Source organism: Oncorhynchus nerka, linkage group LG22, assembly GCF_034236695.1.
Source record: "Oncorhynchus nerka isolate Pitt River linkage group LG22, Oner_Uvic_2.0, whole genome shotgun sequence".
Taxonomy (NCBI): domain Eukaryota; kingdom Metazoa; phylum Chordata; class Actinopteri; order Salmoniformes; family Salmonidae; genus Oncorhynchus; species Oncorhynchus nerka.
In genome coordinates, this window is record NC_088417.1 from 37,509,155 (window position 1) to 37,530,907 (window position 21,753).

At 41.4% G+C, this 21,753-nt stretch overlaps 1 protein-coding gene across 1 annotated transcript in view; it reads left to right on the forward strand.

Annotated features, from left to right (window-relative positions):
* LOC115105135 (receptor-type tyrosine-protein phosphatase N2-like) overlaps positions 1-21,753 on the forward strand; it is a 240,064-nt gene that overhangs the window by 492 nt on the left and 217,819 nt on the right. Inside the window, exon 2 of the mRNA XM_065006804.1 lies at positions 3,841-3,891. Coding sequence (XP_064862876.1) covers positions 3,841-3,891 — 51 coding nt within the window. The remainder of the gene's footprint in view (positions 1-3,840; positions 3,892-21,753) is intronic.

A 21,753-nucleotide genomic window follows, 5' to 3' on the forward strand; every position in this document is an offset into this window, starting at 1 on the left:
GGCAGTGGCTGAGACAGCAGATTTTCTGACTTTAAACACTGCACTCTTTGAGAGATGTAGTTAGCAAACCATGCCAAAGACCCCTCAGAGACCCCAAATACTCCTTAGCCAGCCCACAAGAATGGAATGGTCTACCGTATCAAAAGCTTTGGCCAAGTCAACAAAAACAACAGCACAACATTTTTTAGAATCAAGGGCAATGGTGACATCATTGAGGACCTTGAAGGTTGCAGTGACACATCCATAACCTGAGCAGAAACCCGATTGCATACCAGAGTGAATACTATAGACATCAAGAAAGCCAGTCAGTTTATTATTGACAATTTTTTGCAATACTATTGATAAACAGGGCAAAATAGAAATAGGCCTATAACTTAGGATCAGCTTGATCTCCACCTTTAAATAAAGTACAAACCGTGCCTGCCTTCCAAGCAATGGGAAGCTCCCCAGAAAGTAGAGGCAGGTTAAAAAGGTTGGAGACAGGCTTGGCGATAATAGAGGAAGCAACCTTAAAGAAGAAAGGGGATAAACCATCTGACCCAGATGTTTTTTTTTGGGTGAAGTTTCAGGATCTCTTTTAGCACCTCGGACTCTGCAGTGACTCCCTGCAGGGAGAAACTTTGTAGCAGTGAAAAAAAGAGGGAAAAAGAGGGAGAAGCATCGGGGATAGTCACATTAGAAGGGGTGGGAGATGAGGAAATGTTGGACGGGCAAGAAGGCATGGTTGAGTCATATAGAAATCCTGACTTAATGAAGTGGTGATTAAAGAGCTCAGCCATGTGCTTATTGTCAGTAACAACCACATCATCAACTTTAAGGGACATGGGCAGATGTGAGGAGGAGGGTTTATTCTCCAGGTCTTTAACTGTTTTCCAGATCCTCTTGGGGTCTGGAGAATGGCTCCTTAAAGTAACTAACTTTGGCCTTGTGGATAGCCTGAGTGCACTTATTTCTCATTTGCCTGAATGAGAGCCAGTCAGCCTGAGCATGCTTGTGCCAAGCCTTTCGCCAAATGCAATTCTTGAGGTGGAGTAACTCTGCAAGATCACAGTCAAACCAGGGGCTGAACCGGTTTTTAATTCTCATTTTCTTGATGGGGTGTGTTTGTTAACAATGCCATTGAAAATATAAAAAAAATAAGGTCCAAGCGTGTTCAACAGAGGGGATCTGTTACGCGTGGTGGAGCAGGTGAACCCAAGAGCAGACTCAGACGAGGAGACAGGGATAAGGTAACCAAGGTATTTATTGAAAAGCTGGGGGCGATGGGCTGCAGGCCAGGGGGAGCTCGGGCAGGTAGCAGGGAACCAGGAACTGAGGCTGCGGCTGGGGCAAGGAGAGCAGGGGCAGTTTAAGCAGTTCCGGAGCGGAATCCAAGGAAGCAGTAGAGCGGGAGTCCTGGGCAGGGAAGAAGGACTGACGAGACGAGGTACTGGCAACAGGGACCAGAGTCAACGGACAGAATGAGCAGCGGCTGCGATCTGGCAGTGTGGAAGTGGCAGGGCTGAGTATTTGTGGAGGTCTTGATTATGGAACAGTTTGCAGCTGGTGGGGATCTGCTATGACTCCAGCACACCTGTCTCCACTCACACAATCAGATACACCCACACAGAGATAGGGAGAGAGCACTGGGGGTCTGGCGGCAGGTTAGGGAGACACAAGATGAGAAGTAGATATGGCAGATATAACAGGATCAAGCTGATTGTATACCATTTTACAGAGGCCAGTTTGTGAAGGAATTCAAGTATTTTTTAGCAAGCATCTATGACAAATCCGGACAGGTCGTGTCACTGAGCAGCTATTACGAACACAGGCTGTAAAACAGTGATCACTAAGGTCATTACAGATAACACCAGACTGATACCTATCAGGATTATTTGTGAGGATAACATCAAGAAGAGTAGCCTTTTCTGGGTGTTTGGAGTCATTCCTTGTGGGATTGGTAATATTCTGAGAAAGATTTAGGGAGTCCCATTGGTTTAGGACTTGGTCAGGTGGTTTAAACATTTCCCAGTTTAGGTCACCTAGCAGGACAAATTCAGACTTGGTGTAAGGGGCCAGGAGAGCGATTAGGGCAGGTAGGGTGCTGGCCAGTGCTGATGGAGGACGATAGCACCCAACAACAGTCAACAAAGAGTTATTTGAAAGTTTAATACTTAAAACCAGCAAATCAAACTGTTTGGGGACAGACTTGGTGGAGACAAACGAGCACTGAAGATGATCCTTGGTAAAGATTGCCACTCCCCCACCTTTGGAAGATTTGCCTATACGAAAAAGGTTTCAACCAGAAAGGTTAACATCAGTATTCAAAACACTCTTCCTTAACCACGTCTTAGTAATGACTAACACATCTGGATTGGAGCTGTGTACCCACACTTTCAATTGATCCATTTTAGGTAATAAGCTTCTAGTGTTAACGTGCAGAAAACCCAGGCTTTAATGGTAGCAGAAATCAGTGAAGCAGATATCAGAACACAAGTCAGAATTGGGGCTAGCAACATGATGGGCCAGGGTGTACATGCACATGTCCAGACATCATCAACAATAATACAATCAAGGCACGGCAAAGGACAGGGAGAGCTCTGCAATGCTGATTTATGACATCTGAATGTACGTCAGATGGCAACAAGATCATATTGTACAGCAATTTCTTCAGGTAACATGAATACAAAGCCAGCGAGAGGTGGTTAGAATGGGATGGGAGGCCAAAAGTCTGTGTAACCAATAGAGTCAGAGTCCCGAGTGTGGGAACAAACATAGTCTGTCCCACGGTTGGGTAAAGAAATGTCATAGTCAACAAAATATGCAGGAGTCATGAGGCAAATAGCAAAATGCACTATTTAAAAAATGATATATATTTATATATATAACAACTTGGGGCTAGCCATTGTAAGTTCAGAGTCACTCGCCCCAACCAACAGTGCCTGTGTGTTGAGAAGAGCAAAAACTTGAGAGATGGTGTTTTCAGGTCTCTGCTGGTTTGCCAGAGCATTTGCTGTATAATTTGGGAATAATAATCCTTGGGTGTAGGAAGCATTCCAGGTAATTCCGTACAAAATCAGGTTGTAGTTTTGGAGTTTTGATGTGGAGTGAAGGTTATGTTGTAGAGGGTAGCATCCAGTATATGTCCCTGCCAAAAAATCTAAGTTTGTCTAACTCTAAATCTATCTATTTTTTTAAAAAACATGCTGAAAAATTTGGGAGCTCATCTGCTCATGACCTCTCTCTCTCTCTCCCTCCCATCCCATGGCCATATGAATTGTGCATGGAATTTTTAACTAATTTAAATCATAGTCACTATGATCTTGCTTGAAGGCCACAGGACTGAGAATTTTTTTCGGGATTTGGCAGATCCAACTTCTAGGTGCAAACACTGCCACCTACTGTACAGCCTGCCTACATTAAATCAGGACTGAAACTGGATGAATGCAACAACCACATCTCTGTCACAAAAAAAATAGTCATGGGTGGTTACTTTAGAATTCACTTGAGAGGCAAGGCACTCTGGGAAATAAGCGAATAAGGTATTACACTAAGCAGTGTGTTAATTTAACATTGAAAAGTGTGGAACCGTGGCTGGCAGCTGGTGCTCTTGGAACACACTGGCATAGATTAGCATAGGGACGGGAAAGGGGATACCTAGTCATTTGCACAACTGAATCTATTCAACCCGAAATGTGTCTTCCGCATTTAACCCAAACCCTCCGAATCAGAGAGGTGCGGGGGGGGGGCTGGATTCATCGACGTCCACATCATCAGCGTCCGGTGTATTGTCCCTTTGAGTATGATTGTGATGTGTTGTAAATTGTGTTTTTTAAGTTTTCATTTCTCTATCTGTTTCAGGTTGCCTGTTTGAGGATGAGCTCTGTACACCTTACGAGTTCTGCGCTAACGGTAAGCCAACCAGCTTCATAGGATTCACATCTAAAAAGTGACTATCAACTAATTGCCCACCACCCTCATTATACAGTAGCCCTTCAGCGATGGTATCAAATCGATTGACTCACACACACTATTCTAAAACACTCAAATGACACCCTATTCCCTTTATATTGCACTAATTTTGACCAGGGCCCATATGGCAAAAAACAGGTTTTTGGAAATATTTTCAAATCTATAAATTAAACAACAACTGAACTATCACATAAGTATTCAGACCCTTTACTCAGTACTTTGTCGAAGCACCCTTGGCAGCGATTACAGCCTCGAGTCTTCTTGGGTATGATGCTACAAGCTTGGCACACCGGTATTTGGGAAGTTCTCTCATTCTTCTCTGTAGATCCTCTAAAGCTCTGTCAGGTTGGATGGGGAGCGTCGCTGCACCGCTTTTTTTAAGGTCTCTCCAGAAATGTTAGATCGGGTTCAAGTCCAGGCTCTGGCTGGGCCACTCAAGGACATTCAGAGATTTGTCCCGAAGCCACTCCTGCGTTGTCTTGGCTGTGTGCTTAGGGTCGTTGTCCTGTTGAAAGGTAAACCTAGTCTGAGCAGGATTTCATCAACGATCTCTTTATCCTTTGCTCCGTTCATCTTTCCCTCAATCCTGACTAGTCTCCAAGTCATTGCTGCTGAAAAACACCCCACAGCATGAGGCTTCCACCACCATGCTTCACCGTAGGGATGGTGCCAGGTTTCCTCCAGACGTGACGCTTGGCATTCAGGCCAAAGAGTTCAATGTTGGCTTCATCAGACCAGAGAATCTTGTTTCTCATGGCCTGAGAGGCCTTTAGGTGCCTTTGGAACCTGATTCCACATGTGTTATTCATAGTTCTGATGTCTTCACTATTATTCTACAATGTAGAACAAAGTAAAAACAAAGAAAAACCCTTGAATGAATAGGTGTTCTAAAACTTTTGACTAGTATCTCTGTCAGCCGAGTTTTCTTTTGTGAGGGTGGAGACTTCACAAACCGCCGGAACCACACAAGCTTCTACTTCTACATATCACATCTTGAGTCAGGGGGGAAATGTGGAGGCTTTGTTCATTTGGCCTTTGGGAAGAATTGTGTACAGTTGCATTAGGTCAGGGGTACTCAAAGTGGCAGGGGTCCGTGGAGGTACTGCAAGGGGTCCGTGGCCAGAACTCAAAATATAAAAATAAACATGTATATTTTTTTTGTACATCTCGGAGTAGGAGTGCTGGTCCAGGATCAGCTTCAACTCTGTCCATCTAGGCTTATTCTTTGTGATCTACATTCAAAAGGCAAAACTGATCTTAAATCAGCACTTCTACTCTGAGACGCTTGATACGTACAGTATGGTCCGTGTTGTTCTGTCATATGCTTTCAACAAGCACCCCAAGCCTAAACGAGACATCACATCTGTTTGATTTTTCTATACACCGGGAAACATAATGACTAAACATTTGGGTTTAAATGTTATTTAGCTTAATTTAGCCCAACTGAGCTTATTATAAAATCAATGCAGCAAATGAGGTGAGGCTTGCAAAGGAACGCTTACATTGGATCTCCATCTTTTCACACGGATTCTACATTCCAAACTCCTAACATAAAATCAGAAGAAAATCGTAAGAAAAAGATTTTTAAAAATAGTTATTTTGATTCTGGAATTTCTCTCTCTATACATTACGCTCTGGCCTCACAGCGTGTAGACAGAATTGAGATTATGTCTCTACCCTCATTTCCCTATTAACCCAATTTAGCAGGAGGGAACTGTGTGAGAGGAGGCACAGTGCTGAAATGAAAAATAGGGTTTGTGTTTAATAACCCTGACTGGTGTGCTTTACATAGTCTAATAAAAGGGAAATTGCTGACACCTCTCGAGCAGAATACCCAGAGGCTCTTTGGATAGAGAGTGTGGTGTTGAGGCCTTTCTTGCTTTATGTTGAAGATGAGACCAAGTGTGCTGAGCTACTGTCATTTAACTAATGGATAAGAAAGCAGAAGAGGATTCTTGAACGTATCCAAGAAGGATTTTGCCTGATAAAAGGTGGTATTCTTCCATTTCAGCTGCAGGGAAATTGACTATCGGTTTTTAAATGCCAATCAATCATTGGAGACCCGTCCAAAGTGGGATTACAGTCTATGAGGTGAAGAGGGCACAGCGCATGGAGATTGTTATTTCCTTTCCCCACCTAATATAGCCTCATATCCTCAGTCAATGAAATAGTAATGTGAAAAAAAATTAGGTTTACATGGTGGAAATGTGTGCATCTCTAACGATCCAGAGAGCAATGCTAAGGGGTGTTATTGAGTAGCAGCTTTAATGTGGGCACCCGTATTCATATCTAAGATTATGCTCGGACACTCTATAGACCCATTCACTCATAATGAATGACACTGTGAGAAGAGTGTGTGGTTGTTTAACTAGCTCTGCCACTTAGTCTCTGCTTGCGGTCCCTGAAGAATTTACCTGGTTTATTGGTTCAACCGTACTCTGTTTCTCATTCGGCCTGGCTGCGGGCATGGCGGTCATTGACACAGGAGGGAGATTTCTAGAGGGAAGTCATTTCACACCCTCACCAGGATATGGCCCCTTTTCTGTGGCAGAAGATTTTTGGCGAAACTCTTAGCGTCTCCATTAACTCACGGTAACAAATTGCCGTTCATTTGCAGCATAAGATTGACAGTTAGCTACTGCAATTCTATATTACAATACAGTACCGTAAAGAGCAATGTATTATAGGGGCTCAATTATATTTACAGCAGCATACTGTGAATTATGGCATAATGTGGGAAAATGTTGTGGGGGCGGGGTAAGAATCTCTGGTTCATATATCTTTTTTTGAGGTGTGCCTTGTAAGAGGCTATATTTGTTGCACCCATTAGCGAGAATGCTGTACCCCACAGAATACAGTACTATACCGTATTTTTTAAATCTAAAAAAAAAAAATACATTAGCTTACTTTCTACTGTGCAACCAGTAATTTACAGTAATTCATTGCAACCCTACAAACTCCAGTACTGTATTTTGGTAATCTAAAAACCCTTTCCTGTAAATCAACAGTAATTTACAGTAATTAATTACAACCCCACAGACTCCCGTACTGCATTTTGGTACTCTAAAAACCCTTTCCTGTAAATCAACAGTAATTCACTGGCTACTGTGCTGCCAGTAATTTACTGTAATTCAGTATGTTAGGGTTCGTTCCTTTCGTCCTTGTCAATCATTGGCTCAATGGTGAAATTAGCATTATGACAATATCTTTAATTAAATCATTCAAAAACCTTTATTAATGCAATTGCAGACAGAAGTTGACCATCAGGAACATAGCACGCATGTTTCCGAGTAAGTTCTGCATCAAACAAAAAGTCTCAAGTTGTTTTGTTACACCCTCAGTCTAGCCTGGTGATGTCACTACCTATGTCATTACCTTTTTACCCCTGAGACCAAAACCCTGCCTACCAAGCTATATAAACAATGGCTTTTAGTGTTATCTAAAACTTAGCAGTAAACGTCCAATCCCCAAAGTTGATTTATTGTGGAATGTTTGACTAGTCTTACCTCCTCCACTCCCTTGCGGAGCTCCTTCTTCACAGTCACACATTTCTCAGAGGGACCTCTTTATAATGAGGCAGAGAGAGAGAATTAGAAAACAACTGTGGAACAATATTAAAACCTCATAATGTATATATATATTGTTAATCTTTAGTCTAGGACCCTATAAATGTAAAGAGGGAGTTTTATAACCCCTCCCCTTCTATTAATACAACATAAGTATAATCAATTCTAATACTTCAAACATTTCGGTACAACCCTTATCATGACCCCTAGGTGAACCCGACAAGTACCACGCCACAGAATAAAAGTACCGTACTGTATTTTTGGAGCGGCAAAAGCTTTTAACACTAATGGGCGCAGGGTATTATTATTTTCTGGCTCATTAAAATATTTTGAGGAGTGCCTTGAGGCGTGCCTTGAGGAGTGCCTTGCACCCATTATTAAGAGTGCTGTACTAATTGAACTGCTATGTGGTAGAAGTGCCCTAATAATTGAATGTGTGTAGGCACATTGCTGATATTGCAATTACAGTAGCATTAACTTCCTAACAGTATAGTAGGCTAACTTTACAGTATTGTACTGAATCGTTGCTCTGATATTACAGCAACTTACAGGAAGCTGGTGACTATTACAGTAATTCCAGAGATGGGAAGGATACATCAAAAAGTATCTTGTTACAAATGCAAAATATCTTGAAGACCAATGTATCCTTAATTACAACAACATTAAAAAATATATGAAAAAATCAAGATACTTTGCTCCCTCCCAGGTGTCTGTTTCTGGTGAGCACTTTTTAAAGAAGACAATCTTCATCCTTTAAACCAGAAACTTGTGGGAGAAGCATAAACTGCATTGGTTAAGGACTTGATCCCCCCCCCCCCCCCCCCCCCCATCTAGATCCTTGTGTAATCTGTTAAGAGCTTCCTACTTCATATAGACCTCACTTCACCTTCCTTTTTCTGTTCCATTATTTTATTTATTTTTGTACATTTTTTATTTCACCTTTATTTAACCAGGTAGGCAAGTTGAGAACAAGTTCTCATTTACAATTGCGACCTGGCCAAGATAAAGCAAAGCAGTTCGACACAAACAACAACACAGAGTTACACATGGAGTAAAACAAACATAGTCAATAATACAGTAGAACAAAGTCTATATACGATGTGAGCAAATGAGGTGAGATAAGGGAGGTAAAGGCAAAAAAAGGCCATTGTGGCAAAGTAAATACAATGTAGCAAGTAAAACACTGGAATGGCAGATTTGCAGCGAAAGAATGTGCAAAGTAGAAATAAAAATAATGGGGTGCAAAGGAGCAAAATAAGCGGTAGTTGTTTGGGCTAAATTATAGATGGGCTATGTACAGGTGCAGTAATCTGTGAGCTGCTCTGACAGCTGGTGCTTAAAGCTAGTGAGGGAGATAAGTGTTTCCAGTTTCAGAGATTTTTGTAGTTCGTTCCAGTCATTGGCAGCAGAGAACTAGCTAACTAGCCCATAGCTAGGTTACAAAAAAATCAATGTGGGTTACCATGTTCATTTCCGATTTGGCTCTGGTCAAAACTCGTGCACTATGTAGGGAATATGGTGCAATTTGGGATGTATTGGCCTTGTGTAAAAGAAGTGCATTATTTGGGAATATGGTGCCATTTGGGATGCTGCCAGGGACATTTCCAATGGTATTGTCTCCAGAGCTTCTCCCAACTTCAGATTGGCAGGTCTCCTCCTGAAATGCTTGCTGTCCTTGATTGCCTGTCAGCTTTAGTGATGCGTTGTGTTATCCTTAAGCATTGGTGCTCACAGATAAATGACTTACTGGTGGTAGGATTCTGGCTGTCTGTCACAATGGGGAAGGATAGAAGGTCGGGATTGAGAATTATTTACCTGGGGCAAAGAAAGCCTCTTACATCTTCCAATCAACATTCTACTGATTTATTTTCCAAGGCCTCACACACAAAACAACTCTATGTGTCTATTTGGGACACATTGATGTGTCCCAAATGGCACATTTTTCCTTAAATAGTGCATTACTTTTGGTCAATTTATGGTTACTTTCTGTGCTCTAGTCATGTAATGTGTGCATGCATGGGGACACACAGATATTATTATTTTTTTGTCAGCTGAATACTCATGTAGCCTTGGCAAAGCAATATTGGAAAAGTGTGCTCTGTTGTCCATCAGCGTTTTAGCTCAGACCCCAATGATTTGTTCAGATATCGTTTTGGCCCTCTTTTGGCATGTTACCTACTTGTTATATACATATTTAATTATAAGTGTCTCAATATTTGATAACTCTGCAGTTTTGCGTGTTGTCTTTTGTTTGTTCAACTCTCCATGTGGCCCACAAAAAACATGTACTGCTCGTTCAAGCGTGAAATTAAAACACAGTTTGAAATACATAAAAAAGTCAGTGTTAGGTGTCTTTTTGGCTAGCAAAATGCAAAAGCAAAGGTATAACACTGTGTACAGATCCCTATGCGTTGTACAATACCTCTAGTTTCCCTGTATTTAGGCGGGAAACAACTGTGAAGGAGCTGTACTCTATTGCGTGTTTGAGTTTGTTATTAATGAACTTTTACCGCAGTGGGTTAAATCAGGGTCACACAGTGTTTCTTAGTAGTCTTAAACAAATCTACTTTGAAACAAAAGTATACACCTCACACAGGGGTAAAACCTGTACCATGTCAGATATAGAGTTGAAATGTATTCAATTTTGAGTTTGCATCCCAACATTACACTTTATATACATCACAGAAGACTGAAATATAACAAAACCGTTTGACATAGCAACATCAGAATGTTTGGTGGGCTTTTAAAAATAATTTTTAATTAATGATGAAATTATGATAAATATTAATAACGTTCCACCCATGAGGCTCTGCCCCACCTGCCCTGAGTGACGTGTCGCCACTGCCCCAAGGAGAGAACAAGGCACCTACATCCAAGGTAAAAACCCTCGATTCCAACATGGATTCTCTACTCAGGGAAAACAGGGTGATGAGGTACTAGACATATTATTATATTATTTTCTGGGATTCCTGAGGTCACATCCAATAATCCAGAGGGAGCGATCAGAGAGTTCATGCATTCCGCCTTAACTTCCTCTAGAGACTGTAAACAAGGGGGCTTTCCACCGAGTGCACAGACTTGGAGCTCGGAGCAACAAGACCAAGAGTCCCCGACCTACAGTTGAAGTCGTAAATTTACATACACCTTAGCCAAATACATTTGAACTCAGTTTTTCACAATTCCTGACATTTAATCCTAGTAAAAATTCCCGTGTTAGGTCAGTTAGGATCATCACTTTATTTTAAGAATGTGAAATGTCAGAAGAATAGTAGAGAGAATGATTTCTTTCTTTCATCACATTCCCAGTGGGTCAGAAGTTTACATACACTCAATTAGTATTTGGTAGCATTGCCTTTAAATTGTTTAAATTGGGTCAAACATTTCGGGTAACCTTCCACAAGCTTCCCACAAAAAGTTGGGTGTCACGCCCTGACCATAGTAAATCAAATCAAATCAATTATATATATTTATATAGCTTCTTACATCAGCTGATATCTCAAAGTGTTGTACAGAAACTCAGCCTAAAACCCCAAACAGCAAGCAATGCATGTGTAGAAGCATGGTGGCTAGGAAAAACTCCATAGAAAGGCCAAAACCTAGGAAGAAACCTAGAGAGAAACCAGGATATGAGGGGTGGCCAGTCCTCTTCTGGCTGTGCCGGGTGGAGATTATTACAGAACATGGCCAAAATGTTCAAATGTTCATAAATGACCAGCATGGTCAAATAATAATAATCACAGTAGTTGTCGAGGGTGCAGCAAGTCAGCACCTCAGGAGTAAATGTCAGTTGGCTTTTCATAGCCGATCATTAAGAGTATCTCTACCGCTCCTGCTGTCTCTAGAAAGTTGAAAACAGCAGGTCTGGGACAGGTAGCACGTCTGGTGAACAGGTCAGGGTTCCATAGTCGGCAGGCAGAACAGTTGAAACTGGAGCAGCAGCACGGCCAGGTGGACTGGGGACATTACATTACATTACATTTAAGTCATTTAGCAGACGCTCTTATCCGGGGACAGCAAGGAGTCATCATTCCAGGTAGTCCTGAGGCATGGTCCTAGAGCTCTGGTCCTCCGAGAAAGAGAGAAAGAGAGAATTAGAGAGAGCATACTTAAATTCACACAGGACATCGGATAAGACAGGAGAGGTACTCCAGATATAACAGACTGACCCTAGCCCCCCGACACAAACTACTGCAGCATAAATACTGGAGGCTAAGACAGGAGGGGTCAGGAGACACTGTGGCCTCATCCGATGATACCGCCGGACAGGGCCAAACAGGCAGGATATAACCCCACCCACTTTGCCAAAGCACAGCCCCCACACCACTGGAGGGATATCTTCAACCACCAACTTACCATCTTGAGACAAGGCCGAGTATAGCCCACAAAGATCTCCGCAATGGCACAACCCAAGGGGGGGCGCCAACCCAGACAGGAAGATCACATCAGTGACTCAACCCACTCAAGTGACGCACCCCTCCTAGGGATGGCATGGAAGAGCACCAGTAAGCTAATGACTCAGCCCCTGTAATAGGGTAGCTGTTTTCTCTGTGTTGGTTGGGGCGTGATAGTGACTAGGGTGGGTCATCTAGGTGTTTGTATGTCTATGTTGGCCTGATATGGTTCCCAATCAGAGACAGCTGTTGATCGTTGTCGCTGATTGGGGATCATATTTAGGTAGCCATTTCCCAATTGTTAGTTGTGGGATCTTGTCTACAGTAAGTTGACTTTGTGCACTCCAGTAGCGTTTCGTTTGTGCTTTTGTTGTTTTGTTTAGTGAGTTTCTCTTTATTAAAATTATGTGGACCTCTATGCACGCTGCGCCTTGGTCTCATCATTACAACGAACGTGACAGAAGATCCCACCAACAATGGACCAAACAGCGTGCCCAGGAGGAGGAAGTATCCTGGTCTTGGGAAGCGATCCTGGACTTGGGAGGAAATCCTGGCAGGACAGGATCGCCATCCTTGGCGGGAGTCACCAAGGAGCATGAGAGAAAAATAGCTTACTATGGTCAGGGCGTAACATTGGATGAATTTTGGTCCATTCCTCATGACAGAGCTGGTGTAACTGAGTTAGGTTTTATAGGCCTCCATGCTCGCACACGCTTTTTCAGTTCTGCCCACACATTTTCTATCGGATTGAGGTCAGGGCTTTGTGATGGCCACTCCAATAACTTAACTTGGTTGTCCTTAAGCTATTTTGCCACAACTTTGGAAGTATGCTTGGGGTCATTGTCCATTTTGAAGACCCATTTGCGACCAAGCTTTAACATCCTGACTGATGTCTTGAGATGTTGCTTCAATATATCTAGATAATTTGTGGAGTGCACCAGTCTATTTTGTGAAGTGCACCAGAGCCTGCAGCAAAGCACCCCCATAACATGATGCTGCCACCCCCGTGCTTCACGGTTGGGATGGTTTTCTTTGGCTTGCAAGCCTCCCACATTTCCCTCCAAACATAACAATGGTCATTATGGCCAAACAGTGCTATTTATTTTCATCAGGCCAGAGGACAATTCTCCAAAAAGTACGATCATTTTCTGCATGTGCACCTGCAAACCGTAGTCTGGCTTTTTTAAGGCGGTTGTGGAGCAGTGGCTTCTTCCTTGCTGAGCGGCCTTTCAGGTTATGTCGATATTGGACTCGTTTTACTGTGGATATAGATACTTTTGTACCTGTTTCCTCCAGCATCTTCACAAGGTCCTTTGCTGTCGTTCTGGTATTGATTTGCACTGTTCACAGCAAAGTACGTTCATCTCTAAGAGACAGAACGCGTACTCTTACTCTTATCCAGGCATTATACACACAATCACTAAATCACGTCCAATATCATACACATCCACCTACTCAGATTTACTACACACATAATATCTTGACTCAATTTTCTAACATCTGTGGCATTGGCTCACAGGCAAACAGGCAAGGGAATAAAACAAACATTGCTGGAACCTGTTTCTGGAATTCTAAACATCAGACATTTGACATAATACCTCCCATGGCAATAACTTCACAAGCACTAATTTTGGTCAATTTAGATTGAGAATAGTATCTAGTTATGGTAAGTGGTGAAATAAGTATAGCCAGTTATAATTGTAACGGTTTAGCAGATTATAAAAAAGAAGATCAATCTTTACGTGGCTAAAAGATAAGGAATATAACATATACTGTTTATAGGAAACTCATTATGGTGGGAGACTATAACACATTGTTAAGTACCTCAATGGGCCGTAAAGGAAATAACTCTACAAACTTTCATCACCGTGCCCTTAAGGAAATCACAAATATTATGGACACATTAGAAATAGTGGGTATTTGGAGACTAAAAAAATCCCGACCTAGTGAGATATACACGGAGACTTAATCAAGCTAGTCGTCTTGACTACAGCCTTGTGTCTTTCTCTCTTGCATCAAAGGTTTAAAACGTTTTAATAGGAGACAGAATACGATCGAATCATCATCTAATTGGCCTTCACATAACTCTTATAGAATTTCCACGTGGACGGGGATATTGGAAATTGAATACAATTTTACTGGAGGACAATTTATTTTTAACTAAACACAAAATAATGTATAACTGAATTTTTCAAATACAATATAGGTTCAGCAAATCCCCTTATTGTTTGGGATACCTTTTTAAATGTATCTTCAGAGGCCATTCAATTCAATATTCATCAACAATAAAAAAGCAGTTTCTGGCTAAAGAAGGTTACCAAAAGGTTGCAAGTTCAAACCCCCGAGTTGACAAGGTACAAATCTGTCGTTCTGCCCCTGAACAGGCAGTTAACCCACTGTTCCTAGGCCGTCATTGTAAATAAGAATTTGTTCTTAATTAACTGACTTGTCTAGTTAAATAAAGGTCAAATCAAAATAATTCAAAAGATATAGTATAGGCTGTTTTTAGCCTTCAGCCTTTTTATAGGCTGCAATATTATACCCATATGAATGAATTTTAGGCCATAACTGAACCAATTTCTGTAGGCTATACAGTATTTACAATATTATACCCATGTGAACGAATGTACAGTGCCTTGCGAAAGTATTCGGCCCCCTTGAACTTTGCGACCTTTTGCCACATTTCAGGCTTCAAACATAAAGATATAAAACTGTATTTTTTTGTGAAGAATCAACAACAAGTGGGACATAATCATGAAGTGGAACGACATTTATTGGATATTTCAAACTTTTTTAACAAATCAAAAACTGAAAAATTGGGTCGTGCAAAATTATTCAGCCCCCTTAAGTTAATACTTTGTAGCGCCACCTTTTGCTGCGATTACAGCTGTAAGTCACTTGGGGTATGTCTCTATCAGTTTTGCACATCGAGAGACTGAAATTTTTTCCCATTCCTCCTTGCAAAACAGCTCGAGCTCAGTCAGGTTGGATGGAGAGCATTTGTGAACAGCAGTTTTCAGTTCTTTCCACAGATTCTCGATTGGATTCAGGTCTGGACTTTGACTTGGCCATTCTAACACCTGGATATGTTTATTTTTTAACCATTCCATTGTAGATTTTGCTTTATGTTTTGGATCATTGTCTTGTTGGAAGACAAATCTCCGTCCCAGTCTCAGGTCTTTTGCAGACTCCATCGGGTTTTCTTCCAGAATGGTCCTGTATTTGGCTCCATCCATCTTCCCATCAATTTTAACCATCTTCCCTGTCCCTGCTGAAGAAAAGCAGGCCCAAACCATGATGCTGCCACCACCATGTTTGACAGTGGGGATGGTGTGTTCAGGGTGATGCTTTTACGCCAAACATAACGTTTTGCATTGTTGCCAAAAAGTTCCATTTTGGTTTCATCTGACCAGAGCACCTTCTTCCACATGTTTGGTGTGTCTCACAGGTGGCTTGTGGCAAACTTTAAACGACACTTTTTATGGATATCTAAGAAATGGCTTTCTTCTTGCCACTCTTCCATAAAGGCCAGATTTGTGCAATATACGACTGATTGTTGTCCTATGGACAGAGTCTCCCACCTCAGCTGTAGATCTCTGCAGTTCATCCAGAGTGATCATGGGCCTCTTGGCTGCATCTCTGATCAGTCTTCTCCTTGTATGAGCTGAAAGTTTAGAGGGACGGCCAGGTCTTGGTAGATTTGCAGTGGTCTGATACTCCTTCCATTTCAATATTATCGCTTGCACAGTGCTCCTTGGGATGTTTAAAGCTTGGGAAATCTTTTTGTATCCAAATCCGGCTTTAAACTTCTTCACAACAGTATCTCGGACCTGCCTGGTGTGTTCCTTGTTCTTCATGATGCTCTCTGCGCTTTTAACGGACCTCTGAGACTATCACAGTGCAGGTGCATTTATACGGAGACTTGATTACACACAGGTGGATTGTATTTATCATCATTAGTCATTTAGGTCAACATTGGATCATTCAGAGATCCTCACTGAACTTCTGGAGAGAGTTTGCTGCACTGAAAGTAAAGGGGCTGAATAATTTTGCACGCCCAATTTTTCAGTTTTTGATTTGTTAAAAAAGTTTGAAATATCCAATAAATGTCGTTCCACTTCATTATTGTGTCCCACTTGTTGTTGATTCTTCACAAAAAAATACAGTTTTATATCTTTATGTTTGAAGCCTGAAATGTGGCAAAGGGTCGCAAAGTTCAAGGGGGCCGAATACTTTCGCAAGGCACTGTATATACAATATTTATAGCCATAAATTATTGAATTAAAAGCAGTAAAAATTCACATTATTCAATAACACTCATAAACCCAACCACGCAAAAGGCTGCAGCTCACTTCACAGCTTCCCCAGCGCTTCACAGCTTCCCCGGGAAACTCGACATATTGTAGCCTCACAGGGAGGAAAGAGCAACAGACGAAGGAGTTTGCTTCTGCTGCAGTGTTCGCGGTAAAATATAACTCATTGTGGCTGTGCTTCGATCCATACCTGAGTCTCCACAATGCTTTTATTTTTGATTTTGTGTTTTTCTTTAGGGAAATCAGTTGAGACCTAGGTCACTTTCACGACTGAGCCATGAACAATAAACAAACATTTTTAAAAAAGGCACAAGACACACATTTGGAAAGAGCCATTCCGTCATAGCATGTGCAGTCCTCCAGGTCAAGTTTGATGTGGTCCATCACATTCAATTTAAAGTGGTTAGGTAAGCAACACTTTAAAAACCATCTCTGCATTTTGTAATTCTATCGGCCTGGGGATACTTGTAGAAAATGTAGAGCAATGACAGAGTACAATACTGTAAAATGTCCCTACTATCCTGTAAGAAAGTTAATGCCACTGTAATCATGTTGGTATCTTACTGTAATCACATGGGATTCATGCAAGCAGGTTGGCTGCTAGGTATTTGTATATTACAGCATATTTATGAATATTTGGTGTTTTATATCACTTGCGTTTCTAGTGGCCTAAATAAAGGCTTCCAAACTGGCTGTAATTTTTAAAAAACCAGATCAAAACAACAATGCTTAATATTCAAACATAAATTATAAAGAGTTAATGCAGTCTACTCTGTTTTAAGGTCCTTACCACTGAATAGTGTCTGTTCCAGGTGCGTAGGAGTCAAAGTAAGAATACTTCAAGAGATGGAGAGCAGCACACTGTCAAAAAAGGAATACATACAAAACTGAGGCTTGAATGCAAAATAAAGATGTTTATTAAAACATGGTGCCCAGAAAATATTAGTGCAAGAAAGTGCACGAATGTGCAACAAATATACCCTCTTACAAGGCACACCTCAAACACTACATGACCAAAGGTATGTGGACACCTGCTCGTCGACCATCTCATTCCAAAATCATGGGCATTAATATGGAGTTGGTCCCCCCTTTGCTGCTATAACAGCCTCCAGTCTTCTGAGTAGGCTTTCCACTAGAAGTTGGAACATTGCTGCGGGGACTTGCTTCCATTCAACCCCAAGAGCATTAGTGAGGTCGGACACTGATGTTGGGCGATTAGGCCTGGCTCGCAGTCGGCGTTCCAATTCATCCCAAAGGTGTTCAATGGGGTTGAGGCCAGTCAAGTTCTTCCACACAGATCTTAGCAAACCATTTCTGTATGGACCTTGTGCACGGGGGCATTGTCATGCTGAAACAGGAAAGGGCCTTCCCCAAACTGTTGCCACAAAGTTGGAAGCACAGAATAGTCTAGAATATCATTGTATGCTGTAGCGTTACGATTTAGCCTAGCCCGAATTATGAAAAACAGCCCCAGACCAATAATCCTCCTTCTCCAAACTTTACAGTTGGCACTATGCATTGGGGCAGGTAGCGTTCTCCTGCCACCCGCCAAACCCATATTCATCTGTCGGACTGCCAGATGGTGAAGCGTGAGAACACATTTCCACTGCTCCAGAGTCCAATGACGGCGAGCTTTACACCACTCCAGCAGACGCTTGGCATTGCGCATGGTGATCTTAGAACGAACAGTTCTTGTGCTGATGTTGCTTCCAGAGGCAGTTTGGAACTCAGTAGTGAGTGTTGAAACCGAGAACAGGCGATTTTTACACGCTAAATGCTTTAGCACTCTGCGGTCCCGTTCTGTGAGCTTGTGTGGCCTACCACTTTGTGGCTGAGCCGTTGTTACGCCTAGATGTATCCACTTCACAAAAACAGCACTTACAGTTGACCGGGGCAGCTCTAGTATGGTAGAAATTGAATGAACTGAGTTGTTGGAAAGGTGGCATCTTATGATGCCGTCATAATGACGGTGCCACGTTGAAAGTAACTGAGCTCTTCAGTAAGGCCATTCTACTGCCAATGTTTGTCTATGGAGATTGCATGGCTCTGTGCTCGATTTTATACACCTGTCAGCAATGGGTGTGGCTGAAATAGCCAAATCCACAAATTTGAAGGGGTGTCCACATACCTTTGTATATATAGTGTATGTTAATGAGCCAGAGATTTTTTTTCGCCATCCACAACATTTTCCCAAAATGCACGATAAATCAGAGTATGCTGCTGTACATATACAGCAAAACAGGTAATACAGTACTTTACTGTAAAATTGTATTTAACTTTTTTTTCTGTCTGCCTGTGTGTGTGTGTGTGTGCGTGCGTGCGTGCGTGCGTGTGTGCGAGCACGCCCGCGTGTGCGCAGTCTTATGTGGATGTCTGCTGGGAATGTCCTGTCAACTGTGGAGAAAACAACACATTTACAGTGATAGTTGTCATGGAAACTGGTGTAGGAGCACAACATTATATCAGACAGTCACCTGTCGCTTATGTCACTGCCATCTCTTCATCTATTATACACTCCCTATTAGATTGTTATAAACTCAATTTGTAAAACTAAAATTCACAATGTATGTTCACACTGAAATAATGGCTTCTCAACATAAAGATAAAATGAGTCCCATACTTATCTTGAGCATCCTTTGGAAACAGTTGAGATGAGTACTGCACATTTTCTATATTCCTATTTGTTTCTCCATCTCCTCATCTCGCTTGTATTTATTTTCTTTCTTTCCTGTCAAGTCATTCATTCAGACATAATCTAGGCTACATGTCTGCAGTGCTCTGTATAACTACATGGAGATGTGAAGTTATTTTGTCAGCTTGTATTTTATTTTTAACCAGGCAATTCAGTTAAGGACACATTTTTATTTTACAATGACAGCCTACCCCAGGTAAACCCTCCCCCTACAACGCTGTGCCAATTGTGCGCCGCCCTATGGGACTCCCGATCACGGCCAGTTGTGACACAGCCCAGACTCGAACTAGGGTCTGTAGTGACACCTCTAGCACTGAGATGCAGTGCCTTAGACCGCTGCGCCACTCGGCAGTACAGTATATGTGGAGTGTGAAAATAACTAGTTCCCTACGTATTTATTTATTTGGACAGTGAAGCTAAAACTTTTACTTTGGCTCTATACTCCAGCAATTTGGATTTAAGATCAAAATGTTTTATTTGAGGTGACATGTTTTAATTGAGGGTGTTTTCATACATGCACTCTCAGAAAATATGTATTAGTTAGGGTTGACACATGTTGTGTTACTTTGAACAAAATCACTGTGTTGGAACCGCATGGTTTGTGTACATTTTTCAACACATTTTGCGTAAATTACTGCAATTAATGTTAAAAGCTGAAAACCATACAACACACCCTAGACGTGTTAGATTATTGACCAATCACATTGCGGACCCGAAGTCATCATGCAGCTACACTCTTATAACAGATGTATTAAAAACAACACATGTTGTGTTACTTTTAGCACAATCACCGTGTTGGCACATTTCACACATGATCTGTGCACATTTTTCAACACAGTGATTATGTTAAAAGTAACACAACTTGTGTCGTCCCTAACTAGACATGCAGATGTGTAATTAAAAGTTTTTTAATTTATTTTTTACCCATATTGTGTCGGAATCCACTTTTAAAAGTATGTAAATGACTGGTGAAGATGTGTAGAAAAAAGTAAAAATGTATTTAATTAATACAGTGAGCGCTCCATATACAAAATCTTACATGAAACCAATTCTGTACATTGCAAAATATCCTCCTTGAATGATTTCAAATGTTTTGGTGCTCGTAGATATGCAGTCCACGGAAACCAACTCAAACAATGTTGTGCCTGAGATACAGGAGAACAGACCACAGGTGACCAAAAATAACAAACTGAAAGACACCCATGCCCCCACTAAGCCACACATTCAATATAATGTACCTCTACCATAGACAAGTTAAACTGGTACAACACTTCCACTCACGGGTAGCCTAAAATAACACCATGACAATCCATATTTCATTAGGCCTTATTTAGAGGCCTAGTATAGGCTTATGCAGTGGCCTGAAACGAATGGTTTACAGGCCACATCAGGCCTGCAAGTAGGGTTGCAAAATTCCAATATGTTTCCCCATTCTCTGGAATTCTGGTTGAAGGAGTCCACATTGTATGGTTTTCAGCTTTTAACACATTAATTGCAGGAAGTGACACAAAACGTGTAGGAAAAATGTACACAAATCATATGTCAACACGGTGATTGTGTTTAAAGTAACACAACATGTGTCGTCCCGAACTAGACAAACGTATGTGTTAAAAAATAACACATTTTCTAAGAGTGTATATGATTTACCATTTAGAAATTAATAGACTTTATCAATCTAGTCCCCCCATTTGAAGGTGTCATAAGTGTTTGGAAAAAATTAACTTATAGTGTATTACATTTAGTCAAAGGTTTAGTATTTGGTCCCATATTCATAGCACGCAATGACTTCATCAAGCTTGTGACTCTACAAACTTGTTGGATGCATTTGCACTTCGTTTTGATTTGTGTTTCGGATCATGTTGTGTACAATAGAAATTAAGGGTAAATAACAACACAGCGTCCTACCACAGCCACCCCAACAGTCCCTACACCACCTCACGTCCATACATATCGGCGGGGACAACGCTGTTGCTAATTTATTGTGCTAGACACATGGAAGGCTACATTATCAAGGCTATATCTTGTTAAATCTAGTTTCTAAAATGTATTTTTGTTGTATCAACCCAAAAGAAATACCATGTAACAATAGCACAATTGAATAAATATGTGTATACATTTTATTTGGGAACACTGAAGAGACATTGAATTAAAAAAATTCTCAAATGAGCTGAAGCTGAAAGATAAATCAAATCAAATCATCAAATCATATTTTATTTGTCACATACACATGGTTAGCAGATGTTAATGTTAGTGTAAAGGGATAAAGAATATGTACATAAAGATATATGAATGAGTGATGGTACAGAGCGGCATAGGCAAGATACAGTAGATGGTATTGAGTACAGTATATACATATGAGATGAGTATGTAAACAAAGTGGCATAGTTAAAGTGGCTAGTGATACATGTATTACATAAAGATGCAGTAGATGATATAGAGTACAGTATATACGTATACATATGAGATGAATAATGTAGGGTATGTAAACATTATATTAGGTAGCATTGTTTAGTGGCTAGTGATATATTTTACATCATTTCCCTTCAATTCCCATTATTAAAGTGGCTGGAGTTGAGTCAGTGTGTTGGCAGCAGCCACTCAATGTTAGTGGTGGCTGTTTAACAGTCTGATGGCCTTGAGATAGAAGCTGTTTTTTAGTCTCTCGGTCCCAGCTTTGATGCACCTGTACTAACCTCGCCTTCTGGATGATAGCGGGGTGAACAGGCAGTGGCTCGGGTGGTTGTTGTCCTTGATGATCTTTATGGCCTTCCTGTGACATCGGGTGGTGTAGGTGTCCTGGAGGGCAGGTACTTTGCCCCCGGTGATGCGTTGTGCAGACC